The sequence below is a fragment of the Adiantum capillus-veneris genome, chromosome 3 (assembly GCF_014529385.1).
Source record: "Adiantum capillus-veneris isolate H3 chromosome 3, ASM1452938v2, whole genome shotgun sequence".
Lineage (NCBI taxonomy): Eukaryota > Viridiplantae > Streptophyta > Polypodiopsida > Polypodiales > Pteridaceae > Adiantum > Adiantum capillus-veneris.
The window spans coordinates 50,133,432-50,152,416 of NC_140933.1; the positions used below are offsets into that span (position 1 = coordinate 50,133,432).

The 18,985-nt window shown below is 46.2% G+C and overlaps 1 protein-coding gene across 2 annotated transcripts in view; it reads right to left on the reverse strand.

Annotated features, from left to right (window-relative positions):
• Positions 1 to 11,657, reverse strand: part of LOC147460895 (putative potassium transporter 17) — a 129,329-nt gene extending 117,672 nt beyond the window's left edge. For both annotated transcript variants that reach the window (XM_086508595.1, XM_086508594.1), the window contains exon 1: positions 11,556 to 11,657. In XM_086508595.1, the coding sequence (XP_086364721.1) occupies positions 11,556 to 11,585 (30 nt within the window). In that variant the 5' untranslated portion in view covers positions 11,586 to 11,657. The remainder of the gene's footprint in view (positions 1 to 11,555) is intronic.
• Positions 11,658 to 18,985: the final 7,328 nt, after the last annotated feature.

Here is an 18,985-nt window from a genome sequence, read left to right on the forward strand (position 1 = left end):
GGTTTTTGAGATTGGCGAGAGCTCATGGCCATGTCAGTCTGTACCTCCTGTCAACGTGAATGTCCCTCCAGTAGTACAGGGCTTTATGATAGGGCAACTTGAGGATGATGCGTTTAAGACTCAGTTAGTTGCCGCGGTGAATGTCTTTTCGCATCTGGTGCAAAATCCGAGGTTTATGGAATTCTTGCAAGCGCCACCAGTGCAACAGCAAAATAGGCAACCTATGCCGCGTACAGAGCTTGTTGAAGCTCAAGCCCAGGTACTTCATGAGGCGCAGGAGGAAAGGGAACACTCACATGTTGTGGAGTCGGGGGCTCCAAAGCAGGTTCCTCCCGTGCTTGAACAGGTGGCTAGAACGCCTATTCCACAGGTTATGCCAGTTCAGCCCGCCACCTTTCAGAGCCAGCATGCTGTCTTGAATGGACAAGGAGCTGGATACCAGGCTATGCACTCAGTTTTTCCACCACCCACGGTACATCCTGGGTATTTCGGGGGTGGATCAGTGTTCCAAAGTATGGCTGGTTATGCGCCTGGAAGTCAGCCGTACATGCCAGGAACAGTGTTCGCGGGTATGCAAGGCATCATGCCAAACCCCATGTATGGTACTATCGGCATGCAGCAAGGTTTTCACGGCAACCAGGGCCAGTTTGGGGTGCCACAGGGTCATTTTGGCATGGCTGGTTTTTCTGGACAGCAGCCAGATATCGCACCTCTGACGCAAAATGTGAATGGGCAAGGCGTGCCGAGTATGCCTAGTACAGTGCCCATGTTGCAGACCATTCCGTATGACAACTTGGGGGCACTAGAGAAGCCGAAGGCTTACAAAGAAGGTGGTGCAGCGGTAAAGTTTAGTACCTTCAGTGGTTTCGAGGACAAGACAAAGGCACTCACTTTCCTCCAGCAATTTGATACAGCTTATGCGGGAGGGAATTTTACAGAGGCCTCGAAGGTCAGGAAAGCTGCCACTTTCTTAAAGGACAATGCGCTTACATGGTGGACGACATTGTTAATGCAAGGACAGGCACCCGCCACTTGGGTTTACTTCAAGCAAATGTTTGCATCTGCTTGGCTATCAAATGAATTTGAAGCCGATGTCCTGACAGATTGGCACCAGCTTACGGTAGCTTCGTGCAAGAGCTTGCTGGAGTACAATAGGAGGTTTTGTAAAGCATTACTCTCAGTGACCTCCTATAGATTTGTGCCATTGACAGAGCAGATAGAGAAGTATTGTTGTGGGTTGCCTAAAGGGCTTTGCGATTACTGTACAAAGAACAGAGTGGCTACCCTTACTCAGCTTATGGAAGTTGCGAACACTGGTCTTGCCCTGTTGAAAGGAGAGGACAGTGGATTTCCGAGCAGTGATAAAGGAGGGCAGCAAAAGAAAAATTCAGCGAAGAAGCCCTTTGTGAAAACGGCTCCTGATGCGTCACAGGGGTCAGAAAAGGCCATCAAAGACAAGGATTCAGCCGGGACTTCTGGAGCGCAGGCAAAGAAACAGAAAAGGAAGCCTTTTGTGCGCAAGTCGCTCGAGGAAAAGAAGGTCCTAATGGCTGAGAACAAATGCTTTATATGCAAGCAGCCTGGTCATATTTCTATCAATTGTCCACAAAGGAAAAGGCCAGCTGACTCAGAGGATAAAGAAGACCAGAAAGGCAAGAAGCCAAAACCCACGACAGGTTTAGTGCCAGACATGGTGGGTGGCAGGCCCAGCACAGATGCCAGTGAGTTATGCAGGGCATGGGGTAAAGTTAGGGATCAGACGGCACTCATCTTCTTTGATCCAGGTGCCAAAGCCAACTTTATCTCACCAGAGTTAGCTATGAAGCTGGGCATCAGAGCTGAAGAGATGGGGTACACCGCAGAGGCAGGGTTGGCATGTCCTGGCCACTCAGAGTGTGTTACTCCCATCATTGGAAAACTGCGTCTGCATATTCAGTCGTATGTGGACACTGAAGAGTTTTACATCATGCCGCTGGAAGGTTGTGACGCCTTGTTGGGGATCCCGTGGATGTTGCGAGTGCATGGAGTCTTGGATGCCTACAACAAAAAGATCACTGTACAGCATAGGGGCAAAACTCACATCTTGGATGTAAAGCTTAAAGGAGAGTCAGTCCCTATTGTATCTGCTTCTGCTATCACTTCTGTAATAAAGAATCATCTTTCTGTGTACTTGATTTTTGCACGTGATGTCTCAGATAGTGATCAGTCAAATTTATCTGTGTTAGATAAAGAAAGGTCAGCATTTTTGCAAAAGTTTAGTGACTGTTTTTCTGATTCATTACCGTCGCAATTGCCGCCAGAGAGACCTGAGGACCATCGGATAGATTTGGTGCCAGGGTGTAGCCCACCAAATAGACCTCCCTACAGGGTTAGTGCGGCGCAGCAGAAAGAGATTATGGGCCAGGTTGAGGAGTTATTAGAGAAGGGGCTGATTCAGCCTAGTTCTTCACCCTTTTGCTCCCTAGTGCTCCTAGTGCAGAAGAAGGATGGCTCATGGCGCATGTGTATTGATTACCGTGCGTTGAATAAGAATACCATCAAGAATAGGTTTCCTATTCCTCGCATTGATGATATTCTCGATCGTTTAGAGGGTGCTGCAATTTTCAGCAGGATAGACCTTAAGAGTGGGTACCATCAGATTCGTATAAGGCCAGAGGATGTGTACAAGACTGCGTTTAGACCGACATTTGGTCTTTATGAGTTTCTAGTGATGCCGTTTGGGCTAACAAATGCTCCTGCCACGTTCAACAAAATGATGGACCGGATTTTCCGCTCGCATCAACAGTTTGGTGGAACATTCTTCGATGACATGATTGTGTATTCGAAGAATGAAGAGGAGCATAGGCGTCACTTGACCATTGTGTTCGAAGAGCTGCACAGTCACAGGTTACTTGTCAATCCTAAGAAAAGTGAATTCTTCCTCGAAGAGATCCACTTTCTGGGCCACATAGTCTCAAAGGATGGTGTTAGAATGGATCCCGCAAAGGTCGAAGCTATCAAGACATGGCCAGACTTGAAGACTGTGCACAATGTCAGAAGCTTCTTGGGATTGTGTTCCTACTATAAAAGGTTTATCAGAAATTTTGCAGAGATAGCATCGCCTCTTCACGCATTGCAAAAGAAAGAGGTCACTTTCAGATGGACCCAAAAAGAGATTTCAGCTTTTAGTCTCTTAAAGGAAAAGTTGACTTCAGATCCAGTTATTGTCTTGCCAGATCTCAGGAAGTCATTTGTGGTCCAGTGTGACGCATGTGGCAGTAGCATCGGAGCAGTGCTAATGCAAGATGGACGGGTAGTAGCCTATGAAAGCCGAATTTTGCAAGGGCCAGAGAGGACTATGCAAGTCTATGAGAAAGAGCTCTTGGCCGTGATTCATGCGCTTTCTAGCTGGAAGCACTACCTCTTAGGTGCTGATTTTGTTGTCCAAACAGATCATCAGACCTTGCGATACTTCTTGACACAATCAAAGTTATCCGAAAAGCATATGCGATGGGCAAACATTCTTTCCATGTTCCACTTCCAGATTATGCATGTGGAAGGTAAGAAGAATGTTGTGGCTGATGCGTTATCAAGAAAGCCACAAATTTCAGCTGTGTCAATTCCTTATCATCATGAGTTAGATGACATGAAGGAACAGTATACTGCTGATGAAGATTTTGCAAGGATCTTTGAACAGTTACAAGAGGGGCAACATCACGAGCACTACCTCCTCAGAGATGGTTTTATGATGATGCATGGCAGACTTTGTGTCACTAGGCCACTGCGACATAAGGTCATGGAAGAGAGTCATGTCCCACCGTATGCAGGGCATCGTGGCATTGATGCAACAGTTAAAGCGGTAGAGACGTTCTTCTATTGGCCTACCTTGAGGAGAGATGTGGATGCCTTTGTGCGAGCATGCATAGTTTGCCAAAAGGTCAAGTTTGACAGGCAAAAGGCACCAGGGTTGTTACAACCACTGCCGATTCCGGATAAGCCATGGGAAAGCATTGCTATGGACTTTATCTTTGATCTTCCAAGGACGCCAACAGGGAATGATGGTATATGGACCATTATCTGCAGGTTCAGCAAGCAAGCCCATTTTATCCCTGTCAGGAAGAAGATAAAATCTGATCAGATGGCACGCTTGTTCATGTACAATGTGTTTAAGTACCATGGTATGCCACAATCGATTATCAGTGATCGTGATCCTCGCATGACCAGTTTGTTCTGGAGAGGATTGTTTGAGAACATGGGTACTACGCTCAAGTTCTCGTCTTCGTTTCATCCACAAACTGATGGACAGTCAGAAGAGGCCAATTCTACTATCTTAGATCTGCTGAAATGCTATGTGTCAGATAATAAGGGCAAGTGGGAACAGTATTTGCCTATGCTTGAGTATGCGTACAATAATACGGTGCATTCGTCTACTGGCAAAGCACCTTTTGAAATTGTTGAAGGCGGCAAAAAGGTTCCTCCCATTTTGCACACAAAGGACAGGATCTTTGAGGCAGATCGATATGTTGAGAACATGGATGAGATGTATAAGAAAATTAAAGTTGCCTTGGAGAAGACTCAGGCAAAGCAGAAAAAGGCTGCTGATCGTCACCGTCGTGAATTGTTGTTATCACCTGGTGATTGGGTTCTCTTAAGGTTCGAAAAGGCAAGGTTAAAGAAGATGAAGGGCAAGGAACGGCTGTTTCCTAAGCTCAGCATGCATTACTATGGGCCTTTTCAAGTGCTTGACAAGATCAACGATGTGGCTTACAGGCTGAAACTGCCTGATGCGTGGAAGATTCATAATGCGTTTCACATGAGTCTTCTAAGACCCTTCGTGGGAGATGTGCCAGAAGATATGCCAGTTGAGGATCAGCCAGAAGTTGAGGAACTTGATGAGATCCTGGTACCTGAGCAAGTTTTGGCACATAAGGACAGAAAAGTTAAAGGACAAGTTGCAAGACGTTATTTGGTGAAGTTCAAGAACTATCCACCTATGGATGCAAAGTGGATGGAAGAGCATGAACTGTCAGAGTCACCAAATGTATTGCAGCTCTACCTTGAAGCCTTTGGGTTACAGCCTACTTATGCCCCAACCCAACGTGTGCAAAGGAGGGGTAATGATAGAGCTAGTACATCAAATGTACATATGAATTCAGTGCCATAGATGGAAATGGCAAAAGTATGAAGGCCTCATTAAGTCATTTGTATCTATGTATGTTACGACCTTTCTTGCGGATACATGCGATGATAAAAGAGTGTTAATAGCACAAGATCATCAGTGGCGTGTATTTATGGTATGCAATCGAGGACGTTTGCGATTTCAAGAGGGGGGGTATGTCACGAGGACGTGGCAGTTATTAACCATGTCACAGAGATGTGGAAACTGCTAACCTTGGTTGTTGGTTTCTTTCCAATGGGGTTTATTTTATTTGTTTTAAAACCCTCTTTTTCAAGTAGCAAACGGTCGGACATTGTATGGCCAAAGTGAACGGTAGATTCACCCGCAGACGGGAAGTGGTCGGCACTGGAATTCGTATGGTAAGAGAATGTCTAGGCTCAGAGCAAGATCATATAGGTCCCCCCGTCGCACTTAGCAAGTTGGTGGATACTAGGAAGTGAACTCAATTAAGGCGTAAAGTCAAGGTGGGACTACCAACAAAAAGTATCCGATAGTTGGGCCACATTGCATTTTTGGATGCGGTCCCAATGAGGATAGATGGTCAGAAGACCAATGGGAGCCCAACGGAAGCATCTCCTAAAATTTAGGGAACTGCTATTTTGGGCCGTGAAATGTGTTCGCGTCATTACCTCCGGTATGACTAGGGGAACACTTTATAACTCTGCCGCGAAGTCAACTAACGCGTCGGTTGGGATATTTTTAAGCGGCGAACCCGAAACGGGAAAATGCTTGAAAATGCGCCAAGTGTCACATTTTCGTGAACATTCCTCTTGCAGAAAAATGGGCGCTGAATTTTATGCTGGGAGAGGCCTCATTTCAGCTTTTGTCACAGGTTAAGAGCTATGGAGTGCTTCCTTTCCCTCTCATGTACAGTGTGGTGCAAGTTTTGGGGCTGTTATGCTGCCGAAATTTGGCCAAATCAAATGGTATCTAGGTGGATACACGTGAAGGATTCCTAGGACCTTACCTTGTAATTTACCCTCCTAAAGAATAAAGAAATACCGAAAGGGGTGCCAATTTTGGGGCCTACAGGTTGTCGGCGTCTGCTCGGAGCATTCTAGCTTCCGAGCCGTGTGTGTGTTTAAGTGTTAACTCCCGTTACAGGTCTCCTTTGCAAAGTGCTCTGTGTGTGTGTATAAAGTAAAGAATTTCGGGTGAAAGCCAACGCCTACCGCCCTACGGGCCGGTTACACTATCACCCTCTCTGCCAATGTAATCACACCTCATCAACATACATACCAAATAGAGTAGGAGACAATGGGCAACCCTGTTTCACCTCAATGGTGGAGTGAACTAAATCAGATATCCCCTCCGGGGTGCTTACATGTCCCATCACTGATCTGTATATAGCCATAATCCCTCAAATCAATACTATGGGCACCCCCATCTCCTGCAGTGTGCGCATCAATCAAGCTCTCGGTACCATGTCAAATGCTTTGCGGAAATCCACAAAGCTACAATAATCCGTCTCCCATGTGACCTACCCTCCTCAATGATGGCTCTGAGTGTCAGAATATGATCAAGAGTGGAAAATCCCCTCCTAAAACCGGCCTGGCCCTCTGCTCGTACACCCTCACCCTTTGCCCAATTACTCAACTGCTGCTCAAGAATGGATGCCTACAACCGTGCCAATGTGTGCCCAACCATAATAGTGCGGTAATTCCCCGGCTCTGTAGGATCACCTGCCTTGAAGATAGGCACAACAGACTACAGTAGACAACCTCCACACATGGCACGATTGAACAACACTGCAAGAACCTCTACCAACATATCTCTAGCATGAATAAAGTGCTTTGCTACTAGACCATCATGATCATATGCCCTGCTGGTCCTCATCCTGTCAATGGCTCTCTTTACCATCTCAGTGGTAAAGAATGTGCTGGTAGGTGGGCATGGCTCTGTAGGATCTGGAAGGGGGTCCTATCCAGGAACTATATATAACAATGTCGCATACTGGCCCCATACATCAAGAGAAGTAATCATTGGGGGAGGGGAGTGCTCATGAAAGAATCGCCATGCCTCTCCTGAGTCTCTACTCAAGAACAGCTGATACAAGTCTCGCTCTATCTTGGCCAAATAAGCTCCTTTCTTCCGTCACACAAGGCATCGGGAAGCAATCCGAGACTATCTGTAAGTGATGACTCCTAAAAAAAGATCTCTCTGAAGCTGCACCATGCAATGTCTCGGTCTGTAAAGTGGTGTACTCCTCCACTGAGAGACCAGGACTAGCTATGCATAGACGGCTATAGACCTCCTCTGTATAAACCTAGTTAGTCTCTGGTGTAAATGTATAACGTGTATGTGACCTGCCTCCTGATGTCTGGGTTGTGCTATATTGAAATGAAACGGACAATGTCAAAGAGCGTAATCCACTGCTACACCCACTAGTCTGGCTCCTACTATTAAATCCTGAATACAAGGAATAAAGCTCGGATGTGCAATAACATAGTCCACTATACTGGCCCTGTGTCTATGTGGAAAGCATATGAAGCCGGCTGCTCCAAGAAATCGCTGTAAGTCATTAAGTATGGCTAACCCATGTGTGGTCGTCATCTCCGTGAGGTATCTCCCATACTCCGTCTGCTCTTTGTCATGTGAGCATCTGTCAAGCCCCAACTCACCCACATCCAGCTCTCTAAGCATCTCATCTGAAGTGTTGTAGAAGATTGTCTGAGAGTTTCCCGTTCGGGCATTGAAGTCCCCTAGGAGGATGATATCACCATCCCTAGAACACTCCAATATATCATCATCTAGTATAGAGAAAGGCAATTGTCCTCTGGGTGCAGCATATAATGACGTACTGGGGGGAGAAGTAACATATGGCAATGTATAGAAATCGGCTTGTGTCAGCTCTCAGCCTCACCCACATGTATCTAGCATGATCGTTTCTCCGTATAATATGTAGTAGTGGTTGTAACTCCTCCCTAAATAGCATATAACATGATGTGGACCGGAGTACCTGCCAAGTCGCTCCCCTCTCCCCCTGCTCGTAGTATGTAGTCGGAGATCTCGTCGATGTAGAGCCCAAAGAGTGTCGGGGAGAGTGGGCATCCTTGCTTAACACCAATGGTGCTAGCAATGGTCTCTAAAAAGCCGCCTGGGCAACGAACTCGACCCGTCACCCTCTCGTAGAGAGTATATATGGCCCAAATCATCTTTGTTGGTACCCCAATGCTGTGAAGGCGCTGGAAGAGTCTCTCGCGTGGGACTGTGTCAAAGGCCTTGCGGAAATCCACAAAGCAGCAGTAAAGCCTCTTCTTCCGCGCCTTTGCCCCATCAATGAGGCAGCGCAGAACGAAGATGTGATCAGTGGTGGAGAAAGCTCGTCTGAAACCTGCCTGGCCTGGAGCTCGTAAACCCTCGGTCTCTGCGTAGCAGCTGAGCTGTGCCTCAAGTACTGCTCCATATAGCTTGGCCATCGTGTGGCCAATCATGATAGTCCTGTAGTTCCCTGGGTCCAGGGTGTCGCCAGATTTGTGGATAGGCACTATGGTGTGCTGTGTCCACTCCTCTGGGAAGCCCTCCCCTATAGCCCGGTTGAAGACATGTGCAATCAACGGGGCTATAGTGGAGGCCGCATAAATGATGTGCTCACTCTGTAATCCAGTATGGTCAGCTGATCGTCTGTGCTGCATGCGGCGTATGGCCCTCTCTACCATCTCTGCTGTAAAGAAGGAGGAGCACGTGGGGCGTGGCCCGTGTGGCTGTGGGATAGGAGGCTGCCCTGGCACCTCATAAAGGCGCTCTGCATAATCATGCCATATCTGTGGATCCTCAATAGCTGTAGTCGGACGTGGCTCGCGCAGGGTGCGCCAAGCCGTCGCGCTATCTATGCTCATGAATAGGCGGTATAGCTCAAGCTCCTGTGCCTCTTCGAATGCTCGCCGCTTTTGGCGTGTCAGCGTCTTCATATGTCGTCTGGCCTCTCTCTCTGTGATCTCTCCTAAGGCTCGCCGTGCACGGAGGCGTCGGTATAACTCTCTGCACTCATCATCATACCAGCGGTTCTGAGGCATAGTCCCGGGGGGGGGAGTGCGTCCTGTGTGAGTGGTGTGTGGAAAAGAGCTAATAGCTGAAGTGTGGAGAACGGAAGAGATATGTGATGTGAGAACTGAGAGTGGTGTGGATGGGTGGAGGAGGCATAGGCCATGCTCGACCTCGGCCGAGTAAAGAGAGGCTAGCTCATGTGTGAAATGGATGGTGGTGTGTGGAGTGTGTGCTGTGGAGCTGTGTGGGATGGTATCTCCGGTGATGGAGAAAGAGAGGTATGTGTGGTCGGCTCCGATGGGTATGGGTGGAATGGTGAAGGATGTGATAAGGTGTGTAGCCTCCCTGGGTCCCAGAATATAGTCGACTGTACTCCCCCCTCCCTCTGTAACTCCATGTGGCATACAAGTCAGGCCCCCTGAGGTGGGCCACTGGGCCATCCCGTTATAAATAACGAGACGGTGCTGGGAGCCAAGTCGAAGTAGGTGTCGTCCGTAGGCTGTGACTGGAGCTCTGTCTGCTGTATCTCTCATAGTAGCCTCCTCATCTAGAGTGTGTAGTGCCTCTGGGTCCTCGTGGTCATATGCCTCACACTGCTCACTGCGCGTACAAGCATTGAAGTCTCCCATAAGGAAGACTTCACCCAGTGTAGAGTACTCCATAATCTCCTCCGTGAGGCATGCGTACGGTGACTCCTGCTCAATAGGGGCGAATCTAGAGCCTGTGGGAGCAAAGTAGCAAAGGGCAATGTAGACGATCCTGTCTCGTGAGAGCTCGAGGCGAATCCACATGTATCGGGCCTGTGGGTCCCGGGAAACAATCTGTAGTCTGCTGTGAAGCCCCTGTCTAAAGAGTATGGCCACTCCTCCTGAACCGCGAGTGGTGTGCTGGCGCATACATCCCCGATGTAGAGACTCCCATTGGAATCCATGTATCCGTGGTAACCCTCTCTCTGGGCTCTCGTGTGTCTCTGTAAGTAGAATCATGTCTCGACCTCTCATCACCTCCTCAAGTCTCTCTGGGTGTGTCCATAGGTCTCCATTGCAATTCCAAACCGTGACATGAATCTCCTCGTGTGTCCCACATGCCGTGAGTCCCTATGCGATGGTCTTGCCATCAATGATAACCCTACCATCTCGATATACTGCCTTCTTCCCTTCTTTGCGGGCTTGGTGGACTCTAGGCATGCACGCGCGGCGGTGATCTTGTTGCATCTTTGTGAGGTCATCATCAAGATAAATCGGGGGGCCTTCTAGCCCTCTCAAGATGACCCTCTTTCGGAGGAAAGAAGTTCGAGACTCCTCGGAGGCGAATTGGAGGATGAGAGCTCTCTTCTTTGGATCTTTGCCGGCTCTCCAAACTTTGGAGAAAGGGATCTCTTCTTCCTTGTATCCCACTTTCTTGCATAAGGCTTTCCCATCGCTCTCGGGTGTAGACCCTTCTTCTTCTTTGATGCCGGTCACTCGCACATTGAGACGGCGAGCTTGTCGCATCTTCTCCTCTTCGATGGTTGTGTGTACGATGAGTACCTCATCTTTTTGGGCTTCCTCTCTTGCTACCTTCTTGATGTTCTTTTTGACCACTTCGACCCATCCTTCTTTGGTGGCCTCTAATTTGTCCTCAATGCTTGCGTTGAGGGCTTTGGTGATCTCCTCCTTGAGGGCTTCCTTAGCCTCCCCTTTAATCTCTCCTTCCTTGGGGGTGAGGGATGTGAGGGAAGCATGAAGGAGATCGATTTGTGCCTTCATCTCTACTTGCTCTTTCCTCCATCTCTCCCTCTCCTTCTCGTTCTCCCGTTCCCTTCTCTCCTTCTCCTCTTTGAGATTTTGGATTTCCGCTCTCATGTCCTCCTTCTCTTTGTTCCATAGCTTGATGAAGTTGGCTTTCTCCTCCTTCCATATTTCTCTCTCCATCCGCCATTCCTTCATGTCCTTCTCCAATTGTGCAAGCCTCTTATTCGTGAGCATGAAGGACGTTGTCTTCGTTGTCGGTGTCGGCGTCTTGATGATGGGGGAAGACATGGTTGTCTTCGTAGCTACCCTCTCTTCATATTGTGAAGAAGAGGGGAGAAGGGGAAGAGAACACTCGGCTTGTGTGTATGCAGGGGGCAGCGGGCAGGGGATGGGGATGGGGTGTGTGTGTTCAGTGGATGAGCTGGTTGTCTTGACGTGCAGGGAGCAGCGCACGGGGGGGGGGGGCAGCGCGCAGGAGGGAGCAGCACACAGGGGTGGGACAGCGCGCAGGGAGAAAGAGAGAGGAGCCTAGGCCCTAATGGAATCCAAGGTAAAGGACCAAAGCAATGAGAGAGAGAGAGAGAGAGAGAGAGAGAGAGAGAGAGAGAGAGAGAAGGAGAGAGAGAGAGAATGATTGAAATGAGACATGTATTTGACACTAATTATATACAGACTACCTGAATTTCTTCATCTACCACTTCAATCATCGTTTTTCAATCCATTACATGCACACCTTCAAAGAAGACAATAGAAAAACATACTTCACGATGTACCAAACTGTCAACAAAAAAGCAAAGGGAAACATTCAGTACTTTGAGTCGCCAAAAAGTTTTCATAAAAACATAAAGCTGTTTGCCCTCACATTCATGAGATATACTAGTGTAAACAAACATGAGCTATGACAAAGTAGCAACATGCTAATCAAGAAATCTATGGAGACTTAAAAGGCTCTCAAAATTATTTATCTTGTCATGTGGAAGGACGAGTCCTCAAAACTATGATTCAAAAGACAAATCTATGTGTATAAAAAGTTGTTACCCCTTCACATTATAATAACTCCAAGGATAGATTTTGCTTGAACGTCATGGTGACAAGCAACCACTTTTCTTGAGCCACTATAATTTGATTTGTCTTAGTAAAAGACTTTACAACAATAATTGAAACCCAGCTTCTACAATGGTTGAAAACTCAGGATTAAGTGTTAAAATATATACAAATTCTTACAAAGCACAGCTAGCTCAAATATTTTGAACCTTGCTTGGATTGGATATATGCACATGGTTTCCTTGGAGTGAGCCAATAACTATGGGTATTACTCAAAGGCCTCCTGGTTTACCTAGTCTACTTCACATGTTGCTATGTTGTTGCACTCAGAGAAGTTTTGCCTTCGCTTTTTCAAAACTCTCTTGTGCGAGTATTTGTTTGTGTCACGAGCTGCTGATGTGGTATGACATGTCACAAGTTGGTGATGTGGCATGTCCAATTGAGGAAATGGCAAAGAGGACAAGGGGTTAAAGAACCTAGAAGAACTGAAGTTGTTGAAAAAGGGGTTTGGATTTTAAAAACCTAACCCAAGAACTTAAAGAACTTACGGAACACTGGCCAAGTGGCCTAAAACCCTAAAAAGCCAAAGCACTAAATCTGAGGCACGTTTCCGTAAATTGCATTGACATGCTGACATGGCAAGCTGTAAAGATTTCCACGTTTTGCGCTGGCTGATTTTGGCATGTTTTCGCATGAGAATTTGGGTGCAGTTGCTTTGGGGGTTCAGTGCTTTCAGAACTGATGCTTTTGGGGCTCTGCTTTTGGGCATCCCTGTCAAAGTCAACGATGCGGAAGCGTAGAGACCAAGGGGAGTGAGCGAGAGAGAGAGAGAGAGAGAGAGAGAGAGAGAGAGAGAGAGAGAGAGAGAGAGAGAGAGAGAGAGTCTATTAACGTCGAGGCCAAAGCTGACCTATAGGACAAAACCGATACATCTTTGGTTACATTCCACTTCGGGTATCATAAAAGAAAAATAAGTGCATGTGCAAAACATAACCTCATTGCTCTCATGACTCATGAGAGCTAGGTTTACAATGGTAAGAAATCACTGTGTGCATAATGTGTCTGCATCTATAGAAGACTAAGTCCATGTCTTTGTGGGAATGGATGGATTCTTGAAGTCTCGGGTAATAGCTTTTCCTCCTCTATACACTGCCCATTTTCCTTGCTTCCTTGCTGAGAGAGAGAGAGAGAGAGAGAGAGAGAGAGTCTCCTGAACGAATCAACCTTGGCAATGAATAACTGAATGTGATACAATGGAGGCAAGGGGTTGCTTATATAGCAAGCCCAGTAAATTGCCCTACCCAAGACTTTGACAAATAAGTAAAATAAATACCTAAAAGCCAAACTAAATAATGGGATCACATTGGGCAATTCACTTGAGATGCCTAAACTTTAACACCCTCTCTACAGCTCATAGTGGACATCAATAGTGAGAGCATGTCAATGAAGAAGCTAACATGGAAACCCGAGCACCGTCCGGGATACTGGATACACCTCGGTGTTGCTCTCGTCAACTTTGTACTTGAAAGTAATGCCATCTTGAGCATCGGTTGACTTTGTAGAAACTTTGAACGTAGACCATACTACGTCCAATAATCCCCATTCGTGAACTATAAACACACCACGTCCAAAATATAAAACTCCAAGATAATAAATTGTTGGAACACATCCTATCCATAATCTAACCAACAACAATGAATTGGCTAGCCCATCCATAGCGTTTTAGACGTCTGATTGGTTCCCTGCCAGATGCATGTACATTGAACTCCGACCTACGGGTCCAAACACCAATAGCTTGAACTCCAATACAAGGGTCCAAATTAATTATAGGGAGCAGTGCTTGCCCCTCTCTGCCACTCACAAGCCTCTCTCTGGCTGAAGCTAGTGGTGACACCTATCATTTGACTAGAAACCTGACGTCAAGGCCACTATGGCCACCGCCACGAGTGCCATGCCGATCTCTGTCAAATCTTTATAACCATAATCTCTGTCCAGCTTGCCTTTATCCTTGTCTATCTGTGAGTTCCTGCTTTTGCCTTTGGCTTCAAACTCTCAAGCCAAACAAAGCGTCGAATCACAATCATGACTGTGGTCATACCTCTCCGGTACCGAGGCAGCTAACTGAGTATTGGTACTGCCATCCTTGTCCAACTGACCTTTGCCGCTGTCCTCTAGCGAACTTTTCCATCTGTTTTTGACTTCATAAACTCGAGTCAAACAAATTATCGGGTTCCTTGAGAATTCTGCCGTTGCATAGGCCGCTAAATGAATGGTTGACGATCCGTTATCCATAGCCACTTGTTGCTTTTGGTCGTTGTCGCGGGTGCTCAAGCAAGGGGGGGCCATTTTGAAGTTGCAAAAAAAACGCGCTTCTCGCACTCCAATGGGCCGCACAAGCGCCAAGCCGCCAAGCCGATTCAATTCCACCGCAAAGGGAACTCCATACGCAATGGGCTCCACACAATCTGCTATCCCTCTTAAGCTCCGGTCTCTGTTCGCCTTTCCGTCTCCCAAGCCACTCTGGGAAACTTTCTTTCTTTCACTCCATTCCCGTCTTTTTATTCTGTAACATTTAATGGTCTAGTAACTTATGTGTAGCGGAAAATAACATAGACATAGTGAGCATTTCATAGAATAGATTCCTAATGAGCATAGAAAGAGTGCTTGGATGGAGAGAGCAACAAAAGCATAACATCTAGTTAGATAGGCATGAACAATACTTCAAAAAGAGAGAGAAATTAGGCTACTGACAACAGTTGAGGACCGGATTTACATGGAGCCGATCCCCTCTCCAAAAGGCTTTGTATTATAGGTTTCCCCCATTAAGGGAGACATTTTACAATACAATACTTTGTGTTCCTTCAATAACTTGCTGGTGCAATGAAGATGGAAGCTTCAAGCACCAAGCTCACACTTGTAAAACACAACATCAATTCCCTCACGGTCTCAGACCCAAGATCTCACACACCTTCGAAGATGGTGAGAGCTAGCGGGTATGAGAATAGATTGAGAGGCAGGAGGAGTATTCTTACGAGAAAGAAGTATGTCTCCTCACATAATCACTCATACTAGCTTAGCATAGCTTACTAATTAGCATGGTAGAGGAGATGAGTATGCATTGGAGCTTAGCTCTTGGTTGGATTTGCATCACAAAGCCAAGAGTTGTTGGTGTATGCCTCCCTTCTCACAAGCTTGGAGTAGATGATGAGCTTTCTATTAAAGCTTGAGAAAGAGAAAGTCTTCTTTTCTTCACACATGAGCTTGTGTGAGAGTGTAAGTGATAATGCCTTGCAAAAATCAGCCCCCTCTCTCTTGGTCGACCCCTCTTGCTAATTGCACCTGCTGGCATCCTATTGGACCCTACAAAGCTTAGCCAGTGACAATTAAGAAGCAGAAGTGATAGCCTTGTGACATGTGTCCCCCTTTCGCCTTTTGTGAGAGCTTGAGGTATTTAAATAATTCAATTAATCTCTCATTGGACGCCCTTAGTCTTCTGGCCAATAGGAATCAGGCAAGCCATTGGGCTGTTGAATGCTCATTGGACCCCTTGGGAGACTGTCCAATAGTCTTCTAGAGAGCTTAATTTCTAGTGGTTCTTTCATCAAGTGTTTTTAAATGAATTAAACTAAATGTACTCTAGCCTAATTCTCATTGGTCCACCTCTATGGCCATCCAATAGGATTTGAATGCACCTTGGGGGAAACTAGCCTAGGGAGCTGACATGTGTCTACTATGCCCTTTGTGTAAAGGGAGCTTGCAAGAGAGTATGTGTTTCTCTCTCATCCCCTACTAAAAGGGCTCGCCCCCACGAGGATAAGGATGTGGGAAGACTTTTGAGTTTTCCCACAAGCATCCAATTTACCTAGAGTTTGACCATTGAACATAACCTTTGAATTTTGGAATCTTCGTATATTGGAAGTCTTAATGGACTGAACCTAGGGTCTTTGAAGCCCATTGTTGCACATTGCTCTTTTGCAAAAGGCTCCCCCTTTGGATCCCTATTTTCCCTCCTTTGGATCCCTTCTGTGACCGGTCTGCCAGCTTAACCAATATTCTAGCGTTTTCTCCCCTGGTACTTCCCCATATTGAATGATCAGTTTAACATGAGAAAATCATTTAGGAGAATTAGATATTAGTTATTATGACATTACCTCTGTCTTGAAATCATAGTCGTCCTCGAATATGGGGTAGAAAAGATAAAGCCTAGTCATTAGTCCTTTTCCTAGCGGGTAGAGGATTCCTATTTTACCCTACGACATCGTTCCAAAATGGATGACTAATCCATTTGGTGCTTGAGAGCCTAAGCTGCTGCAAGCATGTCTGCGCATTAGTCCTATCAATCTTCCATAGTAGAGTGACAAGCTCTACTCGGTGTTCGGGAGACGACGTCTCCGCAAACATGAGCATGCATACTTCTTAATATTTGTGCCAAGAGAGTCTTATAAGATTTTAAACATTTTTATATTTCCTTACTCTAGGGAAGTATTGTAACCATTGACAAGGTTTAGGTTATCCTTTAATTGTATGCCTTGCATCCATCTAGCATCTTCAAAAGGCTAGTTCTTAAACTTAATAAGATACTGTCGGATAATCTTACCGCCTCTCAATACCTTGTCTTCATGTCGGAGAATGGACTCAGGCTGCAGCACCTCTTCTTGGTCCTCGATCTCCGGTGGGTCTTCAATAGTTGGTTCTTGAGGTGGCTCTCCTTTGTAAGGCTTTAGTAGGCTCACATGGAAAGCATTGTGTATGAGCCAATGACTGGGCAACTTAAGTTGATAGGCCCTCTCATTGATTAGTCTAAGAATCTGAAAGAGACCATAGTATCTTTTTGCTAACTTAGCATAGTACTTTTGGTGTCCTGTAGGATTCTTGCCCTTCGTGTGCCTTAATCGAGCCTTGGGAAATTTAAGCAAGACCCAATCATTTTCTTTAAAGGCTTGGGCTCTTCTGTGCTTATCAGCAGCAGTCTTTTTCCTTTGCTGTAAGATAGAGATAGCATCCTTAATCTTTTGAAAAGATTCTTGTAGGTCTCGGCTATACTCATCTGTAGCGAAGTTCTTCCCGTGTACCTGAAGTACCATAGGACTTTTGGATCTTCCCTCAATTACCTCGAAAGGTGCTTTTCCCGTGGATGTATGTACAGTATTATTGTAGGCATACTCTACTAAGGGTAAATACTTCTCCCATTGGGACCTTTAATCTACTTCCGTTACGTAGGCTTTTAGTAGATCAAGAATTGTTAGGTTAGCTATTTCACTTTGGCCATCCGTTTACGGGTGATAGGCCGAAGAGAAGTTTAGCCTTGTCCCTAAATTTTCAAAGAGACTCTTCCGAAAATTACTGGTCATTCTAGGATCTCTATCTAACACTATGGACATTGGCAAGCCATGGTACTTGAAGATTTGTGATATGACGAGGGTTGCCATTTGATGGGCTTTGATAGTCTTTTTGACAGGTATAAAATGAGCTTGTTTGTTGAACCTGTCTACTATCGTCCATATTCCCGTATTCCATGGATAGACTTAGGCAATCCAAAGATAAAATCCATGGATATGCTCTCCCATGGTGAATTAGGGATTGGCAAAGGTTAAATCAATCCAGGTTGCTTACCAAAAGGTTTCATAGGACCATGCAAGACCTATCCACATCGCTTGATACGGCTCTCACACAAATGATGCTCCTGGAGCATAAGCATATCAATCACTCCACCCACAAGGCATCTTTGGAGCTCCTGTCTGAGTCAACCCCTCTAGCGTAGAAACTAGGGTCCACCTAGCCCGTGCACATTCCATGAGACAATCCTCATGGGGTCAGTGAGAGAAATCCAATGCTGCCATCGCAGCCAATCTCACAATCTTCGAGGCAGACTTGGATAGGGAGTAATCCCATCCGAGTGACCTCGAGATAGCCGTGTCTGGAGTGTTTGACTGACCCATACCCAAGCGGAGCGTGCAATCCGTAGAGCTACCGCCTTCTAAAATCAAGGTGTCACATGCACATTGCACTTGAGCCACATGGACAAGCTACTGCTACAGTCTAACATCGATCGTAGTTTAGCTTAGGATCTAGCCTGACACTTTGTGAGCCTCTAGCAAGACGTGCATGCGCAGGCAGGTCATAGTTGCATACCCTCTCTTGCGCAGTACCGTCAGTTCAGCATATAGGCATAGGAACAATCTCTTGGCTTAATAGTAAGTGACATTTTAAGCATCAATTTATCAAGATCGTGGTGTTCCAAGCCATACTGCTCAACCCAGCATGGATTTTGTAACAAACTTGGACACCCCAAGTCAAGATTCTACCGCGACACAACAGAGATTCAAATCAAAACAGTTCACAAAGATGACACGGCCCGGCGTAGTTCCGTGCCCAGAGGTATTGGCCCCAAAGACTGGCGCACCTTTTGATATTTCTTTTTATATTAATCTGTGTTCAAAGTACAAGAGAGCAGCCAGGCGCTTACTCTCAGACTCTGCGTCCAGATGCTCTGAGAAGTGAGGCCTAGCCCACTTATTTATAAGTACAAGGAATGCCTAAAAGCAGAGCCCCAAAATCTCTAACTCAAAAGCAATTGTCCCAAAAGCAATTTTCTTAAAATCTTTTAGCCAAAAGCTACCAGTGCAATTTACGAAAATTTGTACAGAATGCCACGTCTAAAAATCAGCACAAAAAGCGGGTTCGTACAACTACTGTCCGTACAACTGCCACGTGTCAGGCTTTCAGCGCAAATTGCAACGCATTTTCCGGGACTGTCTGTATAGTCAGCCTATCCGCGCAATTCTGGGGTCCTTGCAACATCATCAGTTTGTGACATACCCCCGGGGCTCTTGAAAGAATTGTCACCGCCCTCGATTACGCCTGCAAAACAAACAGAGGCCATAACTGTCTTAGTAGACATTGACTGTTAGTACCGACGCACTAGGTACAACACATCTAGCACATGTACCAATCGACAGTCACATCACTTGACATCACATGACAAATCACATTCAAATTCATTCCAAATCTCAGACCATGATTAATTGGCAACGTATTGAGTAATCGCATCTAGATCCAGTCG